This window comes from Netta rufina (genome assembly GCF_964035555.1).
Source record: "Netta rufina genome assembly, chromosome: 1".
Lineage (NCBI taxonomy): Eukaryota > Metazoa > Chordata > Aves > Anseriformes > Anatidae > Netta > Netta rufina.
Window position 1 is genome coordinate 126,686,646 of NC_140123.1, and position 19,603 is coordinate 126,706,248.

The 19,603-nt window shown below is 44.5% G+C and overlaps 1 protein-coding gene across 1 annotated transcript; it reads left to right on the plus strand.

The window, feature by feature from the left end:
- The first annotated feature begins 4,886 nt into the window (after window positions 1-4,886).
- On the plus strand, window positions 4,887-15,504 carry LOC311220341 (solute carrier family 2, facilitated glucose transporter member 3). Its single transcript, XM_084303849.1, has 10 exons — window positions 4,887-4,989; window positions 7,685-7,780; window positions 9,033-9,193; window positions 9,448-9,688; window positions 9,860-10,022; window positions 10,675-10,862; window positions 11,257-11,361; window positions 11,766-11,867; window positions 12,132-12,335; window positions 12,777-15,504. Exons 1-10 carry the CDS (start codon window positions 4,975-4,977, stop codon window positions 12,996-12,998), a joined length of 1,497 nt encoding a protein of 498 aa, XP_084159975.1. The 5' UTR covers window positions 4,887-4,974; the 3' UTR covers window positions 12,999-15,504.
- The last annotated feature ends 4,099 nt before the right edge of the window (window positions 15,505-19,603 follow it).

Consider the following 19,603-nt stretch of genomic DNA (forward strand, 5'->3'; position numbering starts at 1 on the left):
CCGCAGTCCTGAGGGCATTTGAGCAGTTTCAGGTGCTCAAAAACAGATGAGTTTCAGCTCATCTGTTTCCTGGAGACACCAGAGGAAAGGAGGCAGAAACTAAGATGGATCAATAAGAAGGGCTGTTGCTTATGAAAGCAACATTTTTACAGAATTCTGTATGAGTCACCTGCACACACTTCATTATTGCTATCCTTAGATATGGACTAATGTTAGAATAAAAACTGGTGGCACAGGAAAAAGATAAATACGCAGTTATATGGCTTCTGTCTTTGCTAGAAAGCCTGGTTGCCCTGGCAACATCAATCAGAAAAAAAGTTGGCTTGTGTCCTCAATGCTGGGCCGGAGTCTTTTATCGATCAGAAAAAAAAAAAAAAAAAAAAAAAAAAAAAAGATGGGGCCTAAAGTGTTACAGGGCATGAAGATTAAGAGAACGTAGATGACTGTCTGGGCTTGTCACGTCTCTCTCGTAGCACAGAGCTGAGCTCAGGAAACAGCCCTTGGTGTGATGCTACAGTTTGCGGTTTACTCTTTTACTCTTAGCATGTTGGTTTCTGCTTTTTTTTTTCTTTTTCTTTTTTTTTTTTTTAATTATGAAAACTACTTCCTCTTTGCAATTGATTGTTGCAGTATTAGAAGCTTTTGACTTTAGTGATTTGATTGATCAATTAGGTTAATTAGGAAAATTTTCAGAGGCATCAGCTCCTACCTATGTTTCACCACGGAAAAGGGAAGGGGTTAAAGATGACTTTGTATTAGTGACATGAACTCTAGTGATGTGCTCTTCTCATTGAGCAATTCTGCAATTTCCTCCCGCACTTCTATCCGCCTGTGTTTATCTTTTCTCCCAATTCATGTTATCCCTTTTCTCACATTGTGCCTGCCTTTTCCTTTCTTTTCTCTCTCTCCCTCTTTTTTTCCCTCCACTTTGCTCCTCTTATCTGTTTTAATTCTTTCTTTCTTCACCTCTTTATTCCTTTGTTTTGGGTTTTGTTTTGTGCCTTCTGTCTCTCCCTTCCCTCTCTCTCTTTCCACTCTTAAGCTCCTCCTGTCTATGGGCCAACCTATTCCCCACCTATCATCTTGTTTCTCTCTTTTATCTTTCCTTTTTTCTCCCACTCTTTCTCAGCTCCTCTCAACAATGAAGTTACTCACTGTTTGTGGGGGAAGCATCTGGCCCTTGTTGGCTCTTGTTCTCTCTCCTTTGTTCTGAATACTCTTTTGTTATAAACACAACAACAGAAAAGCACAAAATCATCTTTCAAGGCAAACACTGCATAATATTTCTCCTTGTCTGTTCTCCTCTTATCTCTGAAGATTTTGTTCACCATGCAAAATAGAAACATGAGAAAGGATTCACTAAAATTATTTGAAAATTTTATGCAGAACTAAGGAATGGTGAGGAACTTCAGGGGAAAAAGAGACTAGAAAGAGCTTCATCTCATGGGGCAGCTCCACGGAGCTGAAAACTGGGCAGATGTGAAAAAGCAGTTACTGTAAGGTCAAATGTCTTGGACAGCAGAGTGATGATGCTGTGCTTGATCATTTCAAGATGATCATACCCTGTTCCTAGTAATTTTATTTTATTTTATTTTATTTTATTTTATTTTATTTTATTTTATTTTATTTGCACAGTTTTCTATGTCTTCTCCCATTTGTCCCTTGAGCCAAGGCTTTGTGTATACAAAATGTGCCAAAGAACCGTACCTGTTGGAGCTCCACTGATGTTCTCAAAAAGCCACAGCAAGCTGGCTTCTGTGGGATCACTTTCCAGGTCCAACCTCTAAGATAAATTAAGATAAGAACGGGCTTGCTAGTTGTTAGGACTCTCTTAATTCTGAATTCTCTGATAAAAGCAGTTTTTCATGGAAAATGTAGGTTTTCTGGAAAAGAAACATTACTTGCCATGCCCTATTTTAGAAATATACGAGTTCTCAAAGCTAAAATGAATGAAGCTTCTCAAGTGTTCAGTGAGTCCCCGTTCACATAGCTGGTAACAATACTGGTGTATCCTAGTGTGGGGCAACCAGCATGAATTTCTGCCTGGTCCTTCACTTGAAAATATGGCTGGCTGGCTACTGGTAACCTGCAGTGGGCCTCTATCCTTGTGCACATTGCATAACATGCATAACTATTATATTCACAAAAACAGATTAAGTGTGTAGTTTAATCTGGTGCACTATCAGATAACTCTGCTAAGGAGGCATTAAGGTGCTTCCCCCATAGCTACTCAACAGATGATCTTCATAGGAATGATCTGGGATGTGGGAGGTGCGTGTGTGTCCTAGGACAGAAACAAAGCTGATATTTAGGAGGAACAGACTGTGATGCAAGCTTCAAATCTAAATATTTCAGTGCCAGCAGATGAATTCAGACTGGAGGAAAATCAGCTGAAATGGGAGGGTGGGGTGTTTTCCCCACATTTCTTAGGGAAATTTGGCTTTCAGTGATGGATTTTGATCTTGTGTCTCTTTTTTACTCCTTTTTACTCCAACAGTTCCGTAAAGATAATGAAATGTCACCAACCGTGTCCTGCATTTGTGTCAGAGAAGCAAATTTCAGCCAAAGTTGTATTGCTTCTAAATTGAGCTGCCAGTTAAACATGTGTTTAGATTAATATAATTTAATCAAATTTCAAGATTAGATTAACTTAATCTTCAAGTCTGGATTTCCCAGGACTTGCAGTTGAGTCATATGAGTCAAGAAGAACGTAGGAGTGATACAATTTCAGAAGAATGTGTTTGTTTTGTTTTTTTCTCCCCCCCCTTTTCTTTTCTTCTGCTCAGAGATTGCCTCTGAAATTTTGAGATGATCTGAGCCTCTCCAAATATGGCAACTTTCCACGTTAACCAGTAATTGAATACATTCAGAGCTAATGCCAGGGTTTGAGACATCTGAGTGATCAGATTCGAGGTGGAGTTTGTTATGCTTGCAAATAAGTGGAAAACAAGCTAGGAAAAAAGAAAAATATACGTGAGCCAAGATCAGTGAGACAAAGAGTGTTAAGGAATTAGGACCAGATCTGGCAGCCTGGTAAAAGCAAGGCTGCCACGGCTCCTTGCTCCCAGGTGCAGCCGCAAACAAGGCTGAGCCTGTATTCTCAGTAGTCACATGCATGAAAACACGTATATACACCATACATGTATATATGTATACATATACGCACATATATACGTATACGTACATATATACATATCTAAGTATATATACTTAGATAACACGCCTGCTACACAGATCCACACAAACACAGAGCAGTTACATGAACACAAACAGCACCTCATTCTGTTCTCCTCCCCGACAGAGCAGCATGGAAGTCTAGTGGGAAATATATATATATATATATATATATATATATATATATATATATATATATAAATATATATATATATATATAATGAGGTCCTTTCCAACCCCTACAATTCTGTGATTCTGTGATAATGCATATAAATACATATAAGTGTGTGTGTGTACCAGGTAGCTCCATCTAGCATTCGAGCTCACTCTCGATCCCAGTCTCCCCAGTTGCTAGCACCAAGGCCTCTCTGGGAGCTCTCTGGGATTCCCCTGGTCGCTCCAAAAAGCAAGTGCTCCTTTATAAACATCCTACAAACATGTACACACCCAAAGTGGAGAGTTCCTCACCCAGGAAAGGAGTCAGTAGTTGGAGTCACTGGCATGTAAGGACTGAGCGTCCTGATGAGGCACGTACTGGCTGGCCAGCCAGTGCTTCTACATGGGACAGAAACTTTCTTCTCCTTATCCCTCCATTTTCCCACACTCCTTCCTCCCCAAGTGACCCGGATTCTTCCATTTCCCCACCTTTGATTACTTCCTAAACTTCTCATCACGAGTCCCGTGCAAACCCCAAGCACTTCCCCTGCCTCCTGCGTGCCCCCGTGCACGGCAGCACCGCCCTGCCCCGCTCCGACACCTCTCCCCCCGCTGCCTTCCACACCTGGACAATGGGGCTGATGGCCCTCGGGGGCAGGGAGCAGCAGTGTCACATCCTCCCAGGCCTTAATCTGCCTCCCCCCCTGCCGTGAGCCCTTTGATGGGCTGATGGCTGCCGTGATGGCCCTGCGAGCAGCTGGGGCAGGGGCTATTGTGTGTCACCCCCTCTCCCACCGCCATTGTCTCCTTGGGGGGTGTGAGGACGAGCTTTTATCACGTAGCCCCAGAGAGAGGAATGCGCATTTTTCTCCTTGTCCCTTTACACAGCAGCCCTGCTGCTGCAGCAGCACAGAAAGACCCGTGAGGGGACACTGCCACCTCACCTGAACTGTGTACATATATATATGTGTGTGTGTGTATGCTTGTGTCGCACCTCTTAAATATTAAAAATGCTTTTAATAGGTGTTGTATACTCATGAGCCTTATCTGGTCTGTAAATTCCTGTTAGCCTGTCTGTGGTCAGCAAGAAACAGCAGAAACGGAATCAAAACGTTGACGCTGGAGTTCCTCAGAAGTGGGTGGCGGCGGGGGCGGTGGCACCAAACCTCGTGCTGAAAAAACAGCACGAGCCAGCTGGCTTCCCTCCTGCCCCAACCGTTTCCAAAATTTTGGAGGAATCCGAGTTCGGCAGAGTCCTCGTGCTGCTTGAGGACGCCGATTTGGCTGAGAAAAACACGGGTTTTGAGACCAAAGGCGGCCACACCCCCAGCTTTGCCCCCATGGCTTATAGGTGTGATGTAAACATATGTGTATATACACATTTACTTGTACACATTTACTTGTCCCATGCGTATGTGTAAGCAAAATAAGCAGAAAGTCACGTTTGGCCCCCCCCCCTGTGGTGCGACACCCCCCTGAGGTGCCGCCCGGCCCCGCCCCGCCCCGCGCACGCCCATAAATGCGGCCCCGCTGGCCGGGCGCGCACGCAGGCGCCGCAGTGGGCAGGGCCGGCAGCGGGTGCGCGAGGAGCGGAGCGGAGCGGAGCGGGGTCCGTTAGGCGCGGGGAGCCGTTGGGCGGCCGAGATGGCCGACAAGAAGGTGGGTGCCGTGAGGGGGGAAGCAGCCCCGTCTGACGGGGAAAGGTTGTTGTAATAATGTTATTAAGGGTTATGTTAAAGGCTGGGGTTATTTCTGTGTTTGTTGGGGAAGGATGGGTTTTTAATGTTATTATTATTTGAGGGGTAGTGTGTTTGTGAAAGCCGGTTGATTTTTATTTTTATTTGTATTTTATTTTTTTTTATTTTTTTTTTTTTTTTTTTACTATTTGGGAGGGGAATGAGGATTGATTCGCGTGTCCCCGCGGTTAATTGCTATCGATCCGATTAACGTGTGCGCGGTTAGTTGGTATCGGTCCAATTCACGTGTGCGCGGCTGCCGCCCGGATGGAGGGGATGGGAATAGGGATGGGGATAGGGATGGGATGGGGATGGGATGAGGCGGCGCCGCGGCCGGCGTTAAAACCGTTACTCGGCTCTGGAGATCGGGCCGGCCCCCCCTGCCCCTCCGGAGCCCTGCAGCGGGTGGGCGCCGTGCCCGGGGGCCGGGGGTCGGTGCCCGTGCCCGGGGGGGTGTCGGGGGGGTGCTCCCGTCACGGAGACGCCGTCCCCAGCGCCATGTTGGCGAGAGCGGCGTGGGGGTGAGGAGGGGAAGGAGCCAGCAGCACCGCAAGGTCGCCCGGGTCTCGTCAGGACATCCCGGGGGGGTTCAACAAGTTGCGCCGCTCCAGGATGCGGTGAAGGGCATGGGAGGTACCTCCCATGTGGTGCGAGGGGAAGGGTGGTGGGTGAGTGCTCTGCTGGTGCCTAGACCTCAGCCTTGGTTGGGGTGGATGTAGCTGCGTTGTTTCTGATTGCTGTTTGCGTTTTGGGAAGCGAGGCACCGCGAGCAGTAACAAATGGTCCATACATTGGCTCGTGGTCTGGCTGGCTGGCTGGGGGGGCTGGGTCTGGCCATGTGATGTCTTGGGTGGTGTGATGCCGGGCAGGAGATGGAGATGAATAAGCGGCAATGTTCCGGAAAACGCATTACGAAAGGCGGTAGTAGAACCAACCTCATCACTGCCTTGTATATGTGCCATGAGGGCAAGATATGCCTCCAGAGCAGGTACCCTGTAGACCCTGCTGCCCCCAGAAGAAAAAAGTCGACTGTAACCACTGCTAGCTATGACAAAGCAGAGCCTTGAGGGGAAAGATTCCCTTCTGTTGAGTCACTCCGCTGGAAGTAGCGGACAGCTGGGCTTTGTCATCCCCTTTGGTATATCAGCTATGGGGTGCCTAGCCTGGAGTCCCAAAAGCGCTTAGATGTCTTAATGGCCTTTTAGTGGCACCCACGTGCTTTGGAAAAGCTGTGTCCTTGTGGTTTTGCGCCACAACTTGTCCTCTAAAATGAGGGGAACAGTCACAGGGTGGCAGAGAAAAGGCTTGGATCCTCTGGGGTATGTTCAGGTGTCAATTGTACCATGGGAATCATCTGCCCCATGCAAGAACATGGGGTCTTGTGTCCTCTGCTTGCAGCATTAACTTTAGTAGGAAGTGACCTCGAACTGAGATACTTAAATGATACAGGCAGGGGAAGCCATGCATGAGAACAGTTTCCTCAATTTCTGCTTACTGAGGCCTAGCTGGTAGCTTTGCAGGAGTGTGCAGGCCAGAAGCACCTACATGCATGGCTTAAAAGATTGGCAGAGGGTGGTGTGAGCCCTGGCAGCCTTGGGAACTGCCACTTCTGGAGCGAGCTGGAAAATGAGAAATTGGAGGAACTGTGACAGTAGGTCCCACGGCTTTGCATCTGCCCTGCCAGCCTTAGGAGAATAATTGGAAAGATTTGGAAAGGGAAGGGGACTGTTAAAACTTCTAGAAAAGCTTACAGTCCCTCTTGAGACAAGCATGTGCTTTCAAATAGTGCCAAATTAGGCACTGGCAGTGTAAGTTCCAATTCCTGAGTCACCTGTTCCCCCCTGTCTCCCTAACAGAGCTGGCTTAAATGTTGGATTTAAAAAAAAAAAAAAGTGTCAGATGTTTTTTACTGACAGTTTAATTTCTCAGTCTTTGGGACTTGTGCAGGTTGGAGCTGTTTCCTTGATGGCTGTAAGGCTCAGCAGTTTTTTAATTTTAATAAATAAAATTTACATACCCTCAAATTCCAGGGGCTGTGCTTTATTAAAAAAATCAAGTATTGACTCAGTGTCAAGACAAATAAAGGGAGAAGGTTGGCACCCTAGGCTCCTGTGCTTATGTGCCTTGGGGCAGGGCTGGGAAGTTCTAGCCTGGGAAAAGCAGACCTGCTGCTGAAGAGGGCAAGTGTTGAGTGACTGCCAGTGTAGACCTGGTGCAGATCTGAGAATGTATGGGGGGGGTGCGGAGAAGGGGGCAGTGGCTTTCTCGGTTGGCATGAGGAGGAGTCTGACCCTTGTTTCATGATCAGCAAAATCTTTTCTATAAAGCAAATCAGCCCAAAATAACAGCCACTAATGGAGCCAGTGTTTTCATTATTAATGAGCTGAGAATAGTTGAATGTCAGGATTTATAAACATTGGTCAGGTCCTTCTCACAGTCACCAAACTCTTTGCTGTCCAGTTGCACCTCTGTTTCCAGGGTCTCTGTTACTGGTACATACCCTCGCTAGATAGAACCATGTTCCATAGCTCCAGGTACAGCTGCATCTTCTGTTTGTGCTCAAGTTGTGTAGAAAGCATGAATAAACAAATTAACCAAGCAATTGTCTTTTCTTTCAGAAAATTACTGCACCCCTTATCTATGCTGTTACTATTGCTGCTATTGGATCTCTCCAATTTGGGTACAACACTGGTGTCATCAATGCTCCTGAGAAGGTAAGAAGGAGGATGGGTGAAATGGGGAAAAATACGGATATGAGTATGATGAAGGAAAAAAGGCATAGAAAAGGGGGGGAGCTGTCTATCAAGCAGCTAATAGTTTGGTTCTGGTTTTTGAAGTGAAGGAAGAGATTCAGAGGACAAAGAAGTTACTAGAAAAGAGGAAGCAGAGAATTTAATTAGGAGTGCAGAATGTCTAGATAAAGAAGGGTCCATCTGCCATTTTCTGGAACATCAGCCACTTCAGGGCTAGCAGTTTTGACCCACCTCCTTCCCTTTTAGGGCATGAGAGGAGAAGAAACATAATTTGATTCTGTTTTAAATGCTGCCATGTGCTACCCTGCTCTCCAATCTGTCACAAATTGATTAACTCTCTAGACTGTTGTACGGGTCAGGGGATGAGGCAGGATGTTCTGAGTCAGAATGAACCAGCTGGGGCAGAAGGCAAGTAGTGAGCAGTGTACAGAGATGAGCTGAGAAGGTTGGTAGAGGTTACAGTTGCTCTGGTTTCTCTCAGGGGCCATCTCTCAGACTTCCTCAGTTGAAATGCAGATTTAGTGCTTATAAAAGAGTTGTGACTGGGGTATTTTTGACAAAATAATATATTTGCACCATAAAAAAGAAGAAAAGATGAAGAAAACGAGAAACATGGTTTTCTTGCACTAAGATGGTTCCTCAGGAACTGAGTCACTAATACCACATCCACCCCATCTCCAGGAATAGATGTCACATCACATGCTGGTGGGGGGGGGTGGATGCCCCTCCCTAGCTAATGTCCTGCTGCCCTCTGCTGGGAGCAGGTGTTCTGAGGCTGCATCTCCTTCCTCTTATTATCAAAGAGCATGCCTCAAATTGGAAATGGCACTGCTGCTGGGTTTTTGCTGTTACCATAAATGTTCCCCTCCATTCTCTGGTTGTGTTTTTCCCTCTTGCTCTCATCTCAACCTTAAACATCAGCAGTGACTCACATCTAGAAACATCATCAATGCTTTCCAGTCAGTGAAACAATCCCTCCTGCATCATTCTGCTTCTGGTCTCTGAACTTCTTGAATTTTTAATTTCTGATTTTTCTGTCTTGATCTTTGCTTTGTGTGCCTTCTTGACTTGCTGCATCCTTTTAATCTTTTGTCCTGTTCTTGCTGCTTGACTCCATGAAAACAGAAGACTACAGAAATATTCTCCCCCCACCCAGTACAAAATGCCTCTCACAGGATTGTAACCCACTTTACCCACCTGGCTTTTCTTGCAGATCATCCAGGCCTTCTACAACAGAACTTTGTACCAACGGAGTGGAGAGCCTGCCTCTCCAGAGCTTCTTACTTCATTATGGTCCCTTTCTGTGGCTATCTTCTCAGTGGGAGGTATGATCGGCTCCTTCTCAGTCAGCCTTTTCGTCAATCGATTTGGCAGGTAAGTTGGGAGGAGGAATCCAAGCAATTAGTGACTTCCCATTTAGCACTGGAGTTCTGGGGAGAAAGGGGGAGGAAGAATGCGTGGGCTGTGAAAAGAAAGAAGTGGTTGCAGGTCAAGGCAGGAGCTGAATGGGAATTGCTGTTCTTTTCCTGCTCCCAAGATGAGGGTTATGGGTAGCTTTATCCTCTTCCCCATGGCTTTCCCACACTATTTCTAGTTAAAGCTCAATCTTGTTACCTTTACCCTGGCAGGAGGAACTCCATGCTGCTGGTGAACGTCTTGGCTTTTGCTGGTGGTGCTCTCATGGCCTTAGCCAAGACTGCAAAGTCCGTGGAGATGCTGATCATTGGGCGCTTCATTATCGGCCTCTTCTGCGGTCTCTGCACTGGCTTTGTACCCATGTATATCAGTGAGGTCTCACCCACCAGCCTCCGTGGAGCCTTTGGAACCCTCAACCAGCTGGGCATTGTTGTAGGCATCCTGGTGGCCCAGGTAGGCTTGACAAACTTGATCTTGTACTTAGGGGAAAGGTCAGGTGAGGGACTGAGAACTTGTGAAGTGCCATTTGCCATCGAGTACAATATTTTGTCCTGTTATACTTTGTGGCATAGAGGCAAGGAATTAGCAGACTTAAATCATCTCTTCTCTCCATTTCATGGGTAGATCTTTGGCCTGAAGGGGATCATGGGGACTGAAGCACTTTGGCCACTGCTTTTGGGGTTCACTGTCATCCCAGCAGTCCTACAGTGTGTGGCTCTTCTGTTCTGCCCTGAGAGCCCCCGCTTCCTGTTGATCAACAAGATGGAGGAAGAGAAAGCACAAGCAGGTAAGAACTCATTTCTGAAGGGGCAGGGCTGTGTTGTGGCTCCTAGCCTGCCCTGGGCTTGAGTGGGAGGCTGGGATTACCTTTAGAGCCTGTGGTAGACAAGGGTGTGATTCCCAGAGGGCACCAGACCTGCCTTCCCATCCTTTAGATTGCACTGATGCCAGGAATTTTGAGAAACCTGGCATCCCAACAGACTCCTTGATAGGATTAAGAAATTGGGAGTGGCAACTGGCCTGATGGGATGAAGCAGGACCTGCTGATGCAGCTCTGTTGGCTCCTCCTGAGTGGCAGGAAATAAACTGATGTTTAACAATGAGCTTGGAGGGTTTCCTTCCCCTACCACAGAGGGATGAAACCAGCTCTGGAAAGTGTATGAACAGAATTAGGAATCAAATGCAAGTTAGGAGCACAAATTACATGAACAGTGCCTGGGTTTGGTTTCCATGGTGATTGCAGCACCCTGAATTCTGGTTTAAAAAGATGAGCAACAGCTACATGTAGAGGCTCTTTCCCACAAAGCAGGACCAAACACTGACTTGGTTGGTGATTCTGTCTTCCAAGCGTGCCCTCCCTGAAACAGCAGTGTAGGGGTTGGGGGAATCTCCTGTCTGTGGGATTATTCTACCTTGCACTTCTGGATTTGTCCCTACAGTTCTCCAGAAGCTCCGTGGCACACAAGATGTGTCTCAAGACATCCTGGAGATGAAAGAAGAGAGTGCTAAAATGTCTCAGGAGAAGAAAGCAACTGTGCTAGAGCTCTTTCGTTCTCCAAACTATCGTCAAGCCATTATCATTGCCATCATTCTACAGCTCTCCCAGCAGCTCTCAGGCATCAATGCTGTGAGTTATCTTCCTCTCATTTTTGGGCCTCTGGCTATCCTTGTGGTTCAGAATAGTTGTGCACAACTCATTGTGACAGAACTAGGCTTGCAAAAACCTCTTTTCGGTTTTGACTGGAAAATCACAGAATACTACTTTTTGTGATACTGCAAGAAATTGCCAAAATGAAACAGATTATAGTGGCTTCCACTTTTCCCAGGCACCATGGCAAGGCATTGCAACCATGCATCAAGTGAATGAAACTTGACTGGAAGCATGCTGTTTTGTGCTGTTGAGTGCTTTTATACTGCTGAGTGCCTGTTGAGACCCTCTCATTATTCAGAGAATGAGGAACACACTCATAAGCACTAGAATTGTTATGGCATCTGACTTTGGCTTCTGCTTCTCTTTGTAGGTATTCTATTATTCTACAGGGATTTTTGAACGAGCTGGTATCACAGAGCCTGTGTATGCTACCATTGGAGCTGGTGTGGTAAACACAGTCTTCACTGTTGTATCGGTAAGTAGAACAGGTCCTTCTGAGAGAAATAACTTGTCCGCATGGGATCTTTGGGGGGGATGTGATTAAAGATAACTAGCTATGCTGTGGCAAAGCAGTGGGCTAATTATTGGCATATAAAAGCAAAGAGCCCATCAAATGGGAGGGGGAAGGAGAAAAAGATCTGTTTTATGAGAGGTAGTGAAGGGTGAGGAGTGCTTGAGGGGAAGAGGGAGAATGATGATGAAAAAGGCAGTAGCAAGAACTGGATAAATGTATTGAAGAGAGCAGCCTGATAAACTGCACTGAGATCACTGCTGACACTGAGGACTTATGGATAGATAAAAGCAGTGCAGTTCACACTGGAGGGAGCCTCTTCTGTTCTTGCTGACAGTCACTGATTTTTCTTTCTGCTACATTTCCAGCTGTTCCTGGTGGAGCGTGCAGGACGCAGGACACTCCATTTAGTTGGTTTGGGTGGCATGGCTGTGTGTGCTGCTGTCATGACTATTGCTTTAGCTCTGAAGGTGAGTAATCGGTGTTTTTGTCCAGACTTCCCTGCAGTGGGGGACCTTTAGGTCTGTATCTGAGTAGAGGGCAGAATTGCAGGGCAAGGCAGGTACAGCTGGGGTTAGGGTGGAGCATGTGGTGGGGTACAGCATTCTTGCGGGAAGAACTGTGCTACAGTGTTCATAATATAACTATGAAAGTAGACCATGTTAATGGACATTGCATTATGCTGTGCCATGTTTGCTTCTCAAATTGAATTTGATAGTTTTGTTCCCTTGCAGGATGCTGTGAAATGGATCAGATACATCAGCATTGTTGCTACTTTCGGCTTTGTAGCCCTTTTTGAGGTTGGCCCTGGTCCTATCCCTTGGTTTATTGTGGCAGAACTCTTCAGTCAGGGCCCACGTCCTGCAGCCATGGCAGTGGCTGGTTGTTCAAACTGGACCTCTAATTTCCTGGTGGGAATGCTCTTCCCCTATGCAGAGGTAAGGACCTGGATTGCAAAGAACTGCAGGAGTGCTGCTGCATTGGAATAGGTGTTAAGAATGGTTGTGGAATCTCAACCCTTAGCATCCCGATCTCTTTGAAGTTGGCTCTGCTTTGACCAGAGGACTGGGACAATCTTTTATGGTGTTCTGGTTGATTTAGAGTGTGGCTGATCATATGTCCTGCTTGGCTACTGCTTGTAGCCTAGAGCCATCTTAATTTAAAAGCTTTCCTTTTAAAAGCTTTAATTTTGTCCACTTCAAGAGTGCTTAAAGCATCTCAGAAGCCTACATCAACCTGATCTTTAAAAAAAAAAAAATCTTGTTTTGAGGACAATTCAATAAAGGGCGTTGGAGTTCTGATATGTTAACAGAAAATGACTTTGCATATAGGCTTACGATTTTTTGCAAATTTAAAACCTGCTTTTGTTCTCATTGCAGAAACTATGTGGCCCCTATGTATTCCTTATCTTCCTTGTTTTCCTGGTCATCTTTTTCATCTTCACATACTTCAAAGTGCCAGAGACCAGGGGCAGGACATTTGAAGACATCTCCAGGGGCTTTGAAGGACAAGCAGAAACCAGCCCCACAGCCTCACCACCTGTGGAGAAAAACCCCATGGTGGAGATGAACAGCATTGAACCTGACAAAGAAGATGCCTAAGATTCATGATGCACCCCTTCTTTGACTCTTGGATCCTCGAAGAGTCATTAAAGGAATGAGCAAAGAAACAGTGAGAACTGGGACAATTTTTTTCCCCCCAACTGCTGCTATTGTCTTTGCACCCACATATTTCCTCCCCCCCCGCCCCCTGCACTATTCTGCCAGGCTTACCAGTGTTAAGCAAATCTGATATGAAATCTCATTCTAAAAATACCAGAAGGTGCCTGGCACTCTAGCAAAAATAATCTCATCTTATCTGCCACAAACATCAGGTGAATGGACAACAGCTGGCAGTATTTTTGCTTTTCTCACCTGTAACTGCTATTTGGGATTAACGTACTTGTGCACGCAGTGACCATAATGTAACTTAAATACTATTTTTGTAGGGAGTTAAAGTTACATGCTAAACAAGTCCCCTGCCCTTGGAGTCTACTCTGTATGTGTGTGCAGTGTGCACTGGAATTTAAGAATCCTACCAAAAAGCCATTTCCTAGCTTTTTCTTATCCAGTGTGCACTTTTTCAGCCTCAGGAAAAAGGGGACCAAGTTACATGCATATTTTTTCCTGTTCTTTTATTTTTTGTATAGACTGGGAACATACTTTTACTTAAGTTTATTTATTTGTATGTCACTTTGTAAATATTTATTTTTTTAATGGTGTACAAAAATGTACAGAATGAAATTGAAGATGTTTAAGACAAATAGCTATTCTAATGGAAGATGCTGTAGACTTGAGGTGCAATAAAATTGTAAAGGAGAAATACAGTACCAAACAGTAAGGCAGGTGTGTTGGATGGTAGATCAGAGCCAATTTTGCACATCACCTTTCAAAGTTATTTCTGCCCTCTGGAAAGATTCAAATTGATCAGTACTGGTGAGAAGAGGCAAACTTGTTTATCAACCAAAATCCCTATGTCATTTGGGATGTTTTGAGTGGTGATTTAAATTTTTTTTTTTTGGAGTGCTACTTGGAAAGTGTGGTATTGCAGCAAGGGGCTGTTGTTAGTTTATACATCAGTTAAGCATTAGGGGTGACTGAGGGTGGTAACTGCAAACCAGAAGGTGAGTTTTTTTTTTTTGTCTTTTCTTGCCTTTTTGACTTCTCTGCTATATTCCAGTAGGCCAGAAAATCTGAAAATTGCAGATTGTGAAACATCTTTGGAATATAGTTTTTAACCTCATACAACTTATGTGACAATTATAAATACTGAAGGTGCATAATGTAACTCTTGTAGAACAACCAGTCAGTTACAGCATGTGTAAGGTTCTGCATCATAGAGATGCAGGAGTAGAGAGCAGAGCTACTGGAATATGTTAGCTTAGTCTGAAAGATCTATAGTACTCAGTCTACTGATTGGTTGTAGGTCAAATGTTTTTGCTCCTTGTGTCCTCTGGAAGATCTGCATGATGTTGCAATGCCCACCGTTGTCCAGTGTGTTGTGTAGACATGTGCAACTGTGTAATATTGCCTGTTAGATGGGATATGGCAGACAAAAACGGTACATTGTAAGTAATGGTCTTCCCTTTGTCTCATTGCTAGGCAATCAGGTGTATGTACACAGTTCTCAAGCTCTAGTTGCAAGCTATCACAGCTCATTTTAGGAAGGCAAAAAGTAATGCATGCAGTATCTTCTGTTATCAAGGGTTGGGACTGTTACTTCTCTGACTGCAGTGTTCTGAGTCTGGGCCCGCACAAGTGCTATCTAAAACCAGCAAAGGGATAGCTACAATTTCAAGCTCCTGTTCTTAGACCTGCCTTTTTCATGGTCACAATCAAATTGAAATTTACCTGCAAACTCAGAGTTCATCACTGAACATCCTATAAAAGAAGCAAACCCCCAGATTTCAAGATGAGTAAGAGGAATTTAAAAAGGCTCCAAAAGGCAGAAGTGACAGCAAAATTGTGGTAGCATGTATAAACCAAACATTGACAACATTGTTTTGGAGCAGGTTAAAGTTCCAATCAAAGTATATTCTGGGAGTGCCTATGGCGTTTTCTGTAACTAGTGATGAGATTTTTTTTTTTCACCTTCCCTAATGAGAAACAGTTGCAGAGATCAGTAAAACTTGCTGCTGTGAAATACTTCCTGTGATGTTACTTAAAATACTCCCACCTTTGCACAATGTTATTCTGTTACATCTGATTTTCCCTTGCTTTCCATCAGCCTTCTCTGTCAGGTATTTATTCCCAGAGGTATTATATGACTACCCTTACTTCCAACTTTCATATTTTGGCTCAGTTATACAGATTGTGCCCTTCCTTTAGGCCTCCAGCACTTGCAGAGATATTTCCATATGGACATCTGTGTTTTAGGAAACTCCCCCTACAGCTGTGCATAAGAGCATTCCCCACTTTGCATTAGAGATGTGTTGGCTTGGACCAAAATGTGTAGGTCTTCCTCACATGGTATCTCTTTGTTCTGTAATGGCATTGTGGATATTTTGGATGGTTTTTATAAGCTTATTGTGACTGTTTAATGTTTTTAAAATAAAAGTTACAACCTTAACACTGGTTCTGGGTTTTATCTGTACCCTTTAGTTCTATTTCCTACTACTTTATCCTAGGCTGCATCCTGTAATGTTTTAAGCTTCTGCTTGGCAGTCTCTGGCTAGCTCAGCATCCTGGATTTGCTGTTTTCTTCTAGTGGTGATGGCTGCTTCATGCTTAGTACCTTAATGAATTCCCTTATTCCTTTTTCTTAGTTAAGGATGTGTTGCTCTGATTCTTGTTAGCTCAAATCCCCTAAGCAGGGCCTTCAGTGATACTTTGCCAGTTTTTCTCAATAACATGTGGAGAGGAGAGTGCTTGGAGGTTAGAAATGCCTCCTTCCTGGCAAGGGACCTCTATGCCCCACTCAGGTTTTACATGTGTAAACACTGTTTTAAATACTGTTCTTAAATACTGTTCTGCAGTGGGTACGTGGAAGGAGCAGAGGGTGGCAAAGAATAAACCTTACTGCCTGGGGAGATGCCACTTGTCAGAAACTGCTCCCTTAGCTCAGGGGCTGTGGCATTCTTGACAGTGGCAAGTCTGAGCTGATCTCCACAGCTCTTGCATGTGGAGTACTGAGCACCCCACCTATTCCCATGAGGCAACAAGTTCTGGTTGTAGTGCAAGTCTTTCTCCACCACACAGCCTCAGGGGTCTGTATCTGTTCCACAGAACTATAAACTACGAACAGATCATCAAAATACATGGAGATAAAATCCTTCAGATGAAGAGGATGGGGGAAAATGAGAAAAAAGAAAAATGAAGACAACATGATATGGTAGAGCTAGAAGTGGACCAGTTCAACCTGTCTGATGACAAGGGTCAGAAGACAGGCTACACAAAGCGTGCACATCAAGTGTTTTGAATGCTGGAAGGTGGGCTCTTAGTTGAAGTGTTCATCACATTAAACCAGTGTGCAGGCAGGTCTCATGGCTGTCACAACAACGTCCTTCAGCTCTGAGGGGGGTGACAGGTGTCAGAGGTCACTTGGACAGGTAAGTCTCTGAGACGGCACTCAAATTTTGTTCTGGTTTGCTAGGTGCAGGTGATGCTCCAGAGACCTTCGAAGCATAGTGCAGGCCTCTGAAAATTGTTGGTCCCTGGAGCAGTGTGTGTGATTAAGGTTTAGCTGAAGTGGATGCTTTTGTGATACTATCCCCATGCTATTTCTTGGGGGTACTCTGAGCTGGTGAAGTATCAGCTCTGGTGGGAAGCATGGTACTCTAAATATTTGCATCCCCCAACGTAACTGAACCTAAAATGGAGCAAAGGAAGGAAATATGAAGGAATAGTGAGATAATGAAAGAAGTGAAACTTCAATGAGAAATTAGTCCTGGAGGAAACTCCCTCCCCTTGCTGCCTTTCTTTTTTTTTTTTTTTTTTTTTTTTTTTTTTCTTCCCCAACAGCTTATATCATAAAACCTGTGAGTTTCTCAGCATGTTTTCAGTATTGGCAGAGATGGAGATAACACCAGGCCAGGACTACTTTTGGTTCTCTCTCTGTTCCCATGTGTTCTCCATCTGAGCAGCAGTTGGCAGAGGTGTTACTACCAGAAAAATCCCCAGTGGCATGGAAAGTCATGACAGGTCCTTGAGGACAGAAGGCAATAGGATGCATATGAACATCTAGATTGCTGGAGAACCCGTCTCAGAGAGAAACCATTGCTGAGTGGACGAGAGAAGATCCCTAAGGGTCACAAGTGAAGCTGCACTTTTATCAACCACACCAAAGGTTTCTGTGCTGTTTTACAAGCTGGAGCAAGACAAGGCATGTCGTGGCATCACTGCAAACGTTTGTCACTTTTTGTGTGTGATTTCTGATGAACTCATTTGTATACGAGACAAGAAAACCAGTTAGTTTTCATGAGAAGAAATGTGAAAACACAATTTATTGGAGCTAAATTTCACAGGGGTCTACCCTGTGTACATATCTTTGCGTTTGATTTTGTTCTTTTTTTTTTTTTTTTTATGTTCCAGACACCTTATTAGCTAGGGAGACTGTGGGGATGCTCTTTCTCCTTTGGGAAGGTTCCAGGGTGAGAGCCCAAGCAGTGCTGCAGTCTTACCTCCAAGCAAAGCTGCTAAGCTTTGCTTTCTACAGTGGATAGGATCATCAGAACTACCAAAAGAAGCAATATTTGTCACTATGTTGAGGGGACTGCTACATCATCAGTTTCATTCGAGAGGAAGGAGGGTGTTGTGCATTGTGTGGACTGGGTGCTGATGCCACTGTTGTGGGGCCATGATGGAGGACCAAGAGAAGGTACCACTCTACAATGTTCTTTCCAGCTGTATACGTAATCAAGAAGGTCCTGACAACAGCTATATCAAACATTGAGCTGCACAGAAAACGCACATCTCTCTGATTTTTTTTTTCCTTTTTCCCCCCATTTGTTGTTTTGTTGTTGTTGTTGTTGCTGTTCGTTTTTTCCAAAGTTTTCTTCATTTTGAGAGTGACTAGATCTCCCTTTGGTGATACTTGAGGTGCTTACTGGAAAACCAGATGTGAATGGCTCTTGTCTGTTATGCTTATTGTTTAACAGTGTTTAACCTGGCCCTGTCATTACAATGCGGGTCACCAGACAAGACAATTGTCTTCATAGTGTAATTCAGGGACATTAGGTTTGCTTAGACAAGGGAAGAAAATGGTTTTGTTTCTTAAAATATATCTTGACAACACAATGTATTTGGTGCTACTTAAAAGTGTGCAACATTGAGTGTAGGCAGGCTGTGTAACTTCCAAAAGAATTTATTTGCTGTGTTAGACCTTGATTCTACACTGTATGCCAATAAAATACACAGCCTACATGAATTGTCTTCTGCTTCTCCAAGAGACACAGCCTCAGCATGTCTGATAGACACATGACTGACCTGTTAAGTCTGTTTTCTGCTTGCATTGCACAACCATTTCTTGTTTAGCAAATGGTCACATGAATCTGTGTGTGGCAGTCACACTGGTGCACCAGTCACTGTGGCATCTAGTGCGGGACCACTGCAGATCGTGTACTGACTGTCCATGTACTGTAGCTTGTGACTCATAGGCACAAGTTAATCAATTCTTGAGCTTAAAGGGAAATACAGGTGTCCTCTCTGCAGTGAGTGCTCATGGGAAACTTTGCAGGTGAAACAAACAACGTTAGAGCAACAGAATTCCTAGCAGTGGGAAATAAACTCTGGTTCTACAAAGTTTGGTCTCTGCTTTCTTGAAGGAGGGTGTCTGAAGCAAGGTGCTTAATTGCCACAGCCAAAAAGAAAAAAGTATCTGATATATGGTTTGTGGTTGTGAACAATTCAGTTGCACACAAACAGTATGTTCTTGTTCAGAGTGGGGAGTTAAAAGTACAAGCTAGACATAGAAGTATCTCTGTTTAAACCTACCTTTCCCTCTCTCTGAATCACCGTATCACTGCTGAAGGCAGTGGTCCCCTACAGCACACACCTTTTGCTTCTTTATGCTTCAGGATATTACAACTCTTCAGCCCTAAGAAGTCTCAAGAATAAATGTTCTCTAAAAGGATATGATTACCCAGTGAGGAGATGTGTTCTTCCTTATGCCACTGTCAAATTTGGGAGCAGGCAGAAACTGTAGCAGTATATAGCTGCACAGCCACTGTTTTAATCTTGTATCTAGGATCAAAGAACACTTCCATCAGAGACCTGAGAAAGGTTTTAGAGAACTCAGGCATAAACAGATGTGACAGTGAAAACCAGATGTGGTCTTGCAAAAACAAGAATGAAATACTCAGAGTTTTGTTGTTGTTGTTTGTTGGTTTGTTTTTCTCTTTTCTTACAAAACCCTGGAGACTGAGGTGCTGATTAGTTGCTGGAGAAAGTAGACAAGACATCATAGCCATTGCTACCATTCTCAGTGTAAACACTGCCCTTAGGGGTCAGTGCTGCAGGTGGATTTAATATGACCAGCAGTCTCACAAAGAGGGAAGAGTGACTCAGGGAATGAGGAGGGACTGGAAGTTTTTAGCAGCTGGGTCTGCGGTGATTATGAGGAAAAAATGTTTCTGGATGGAGAACTTGAGAAGGACAGGTGGTAGATTTATATAAGTGAATTGTGGGGAGATCTCAACACCAAAAAGGACTTATAACCCCACTCTGTCTCC

Coding starts and splice junctions, on each gene's coding strand:
- LOC311220341 (XM_084303849.1), top strand. Junction 9,689..9,859: donor TAGGCATCCTGGTGGCCCAG/GTAGGCTTGACA, acceptor TTTCATGGGTAG/ATCTTTGGCCTGAAGGGGAT. Junction 10,023..10,674: donor GGAAGAGAAAGCACAAGCAG/GTAAGAACTCAT, acceptor TTGTCCCTACAG/TTCTCCAGAAGCTCCGTGGC.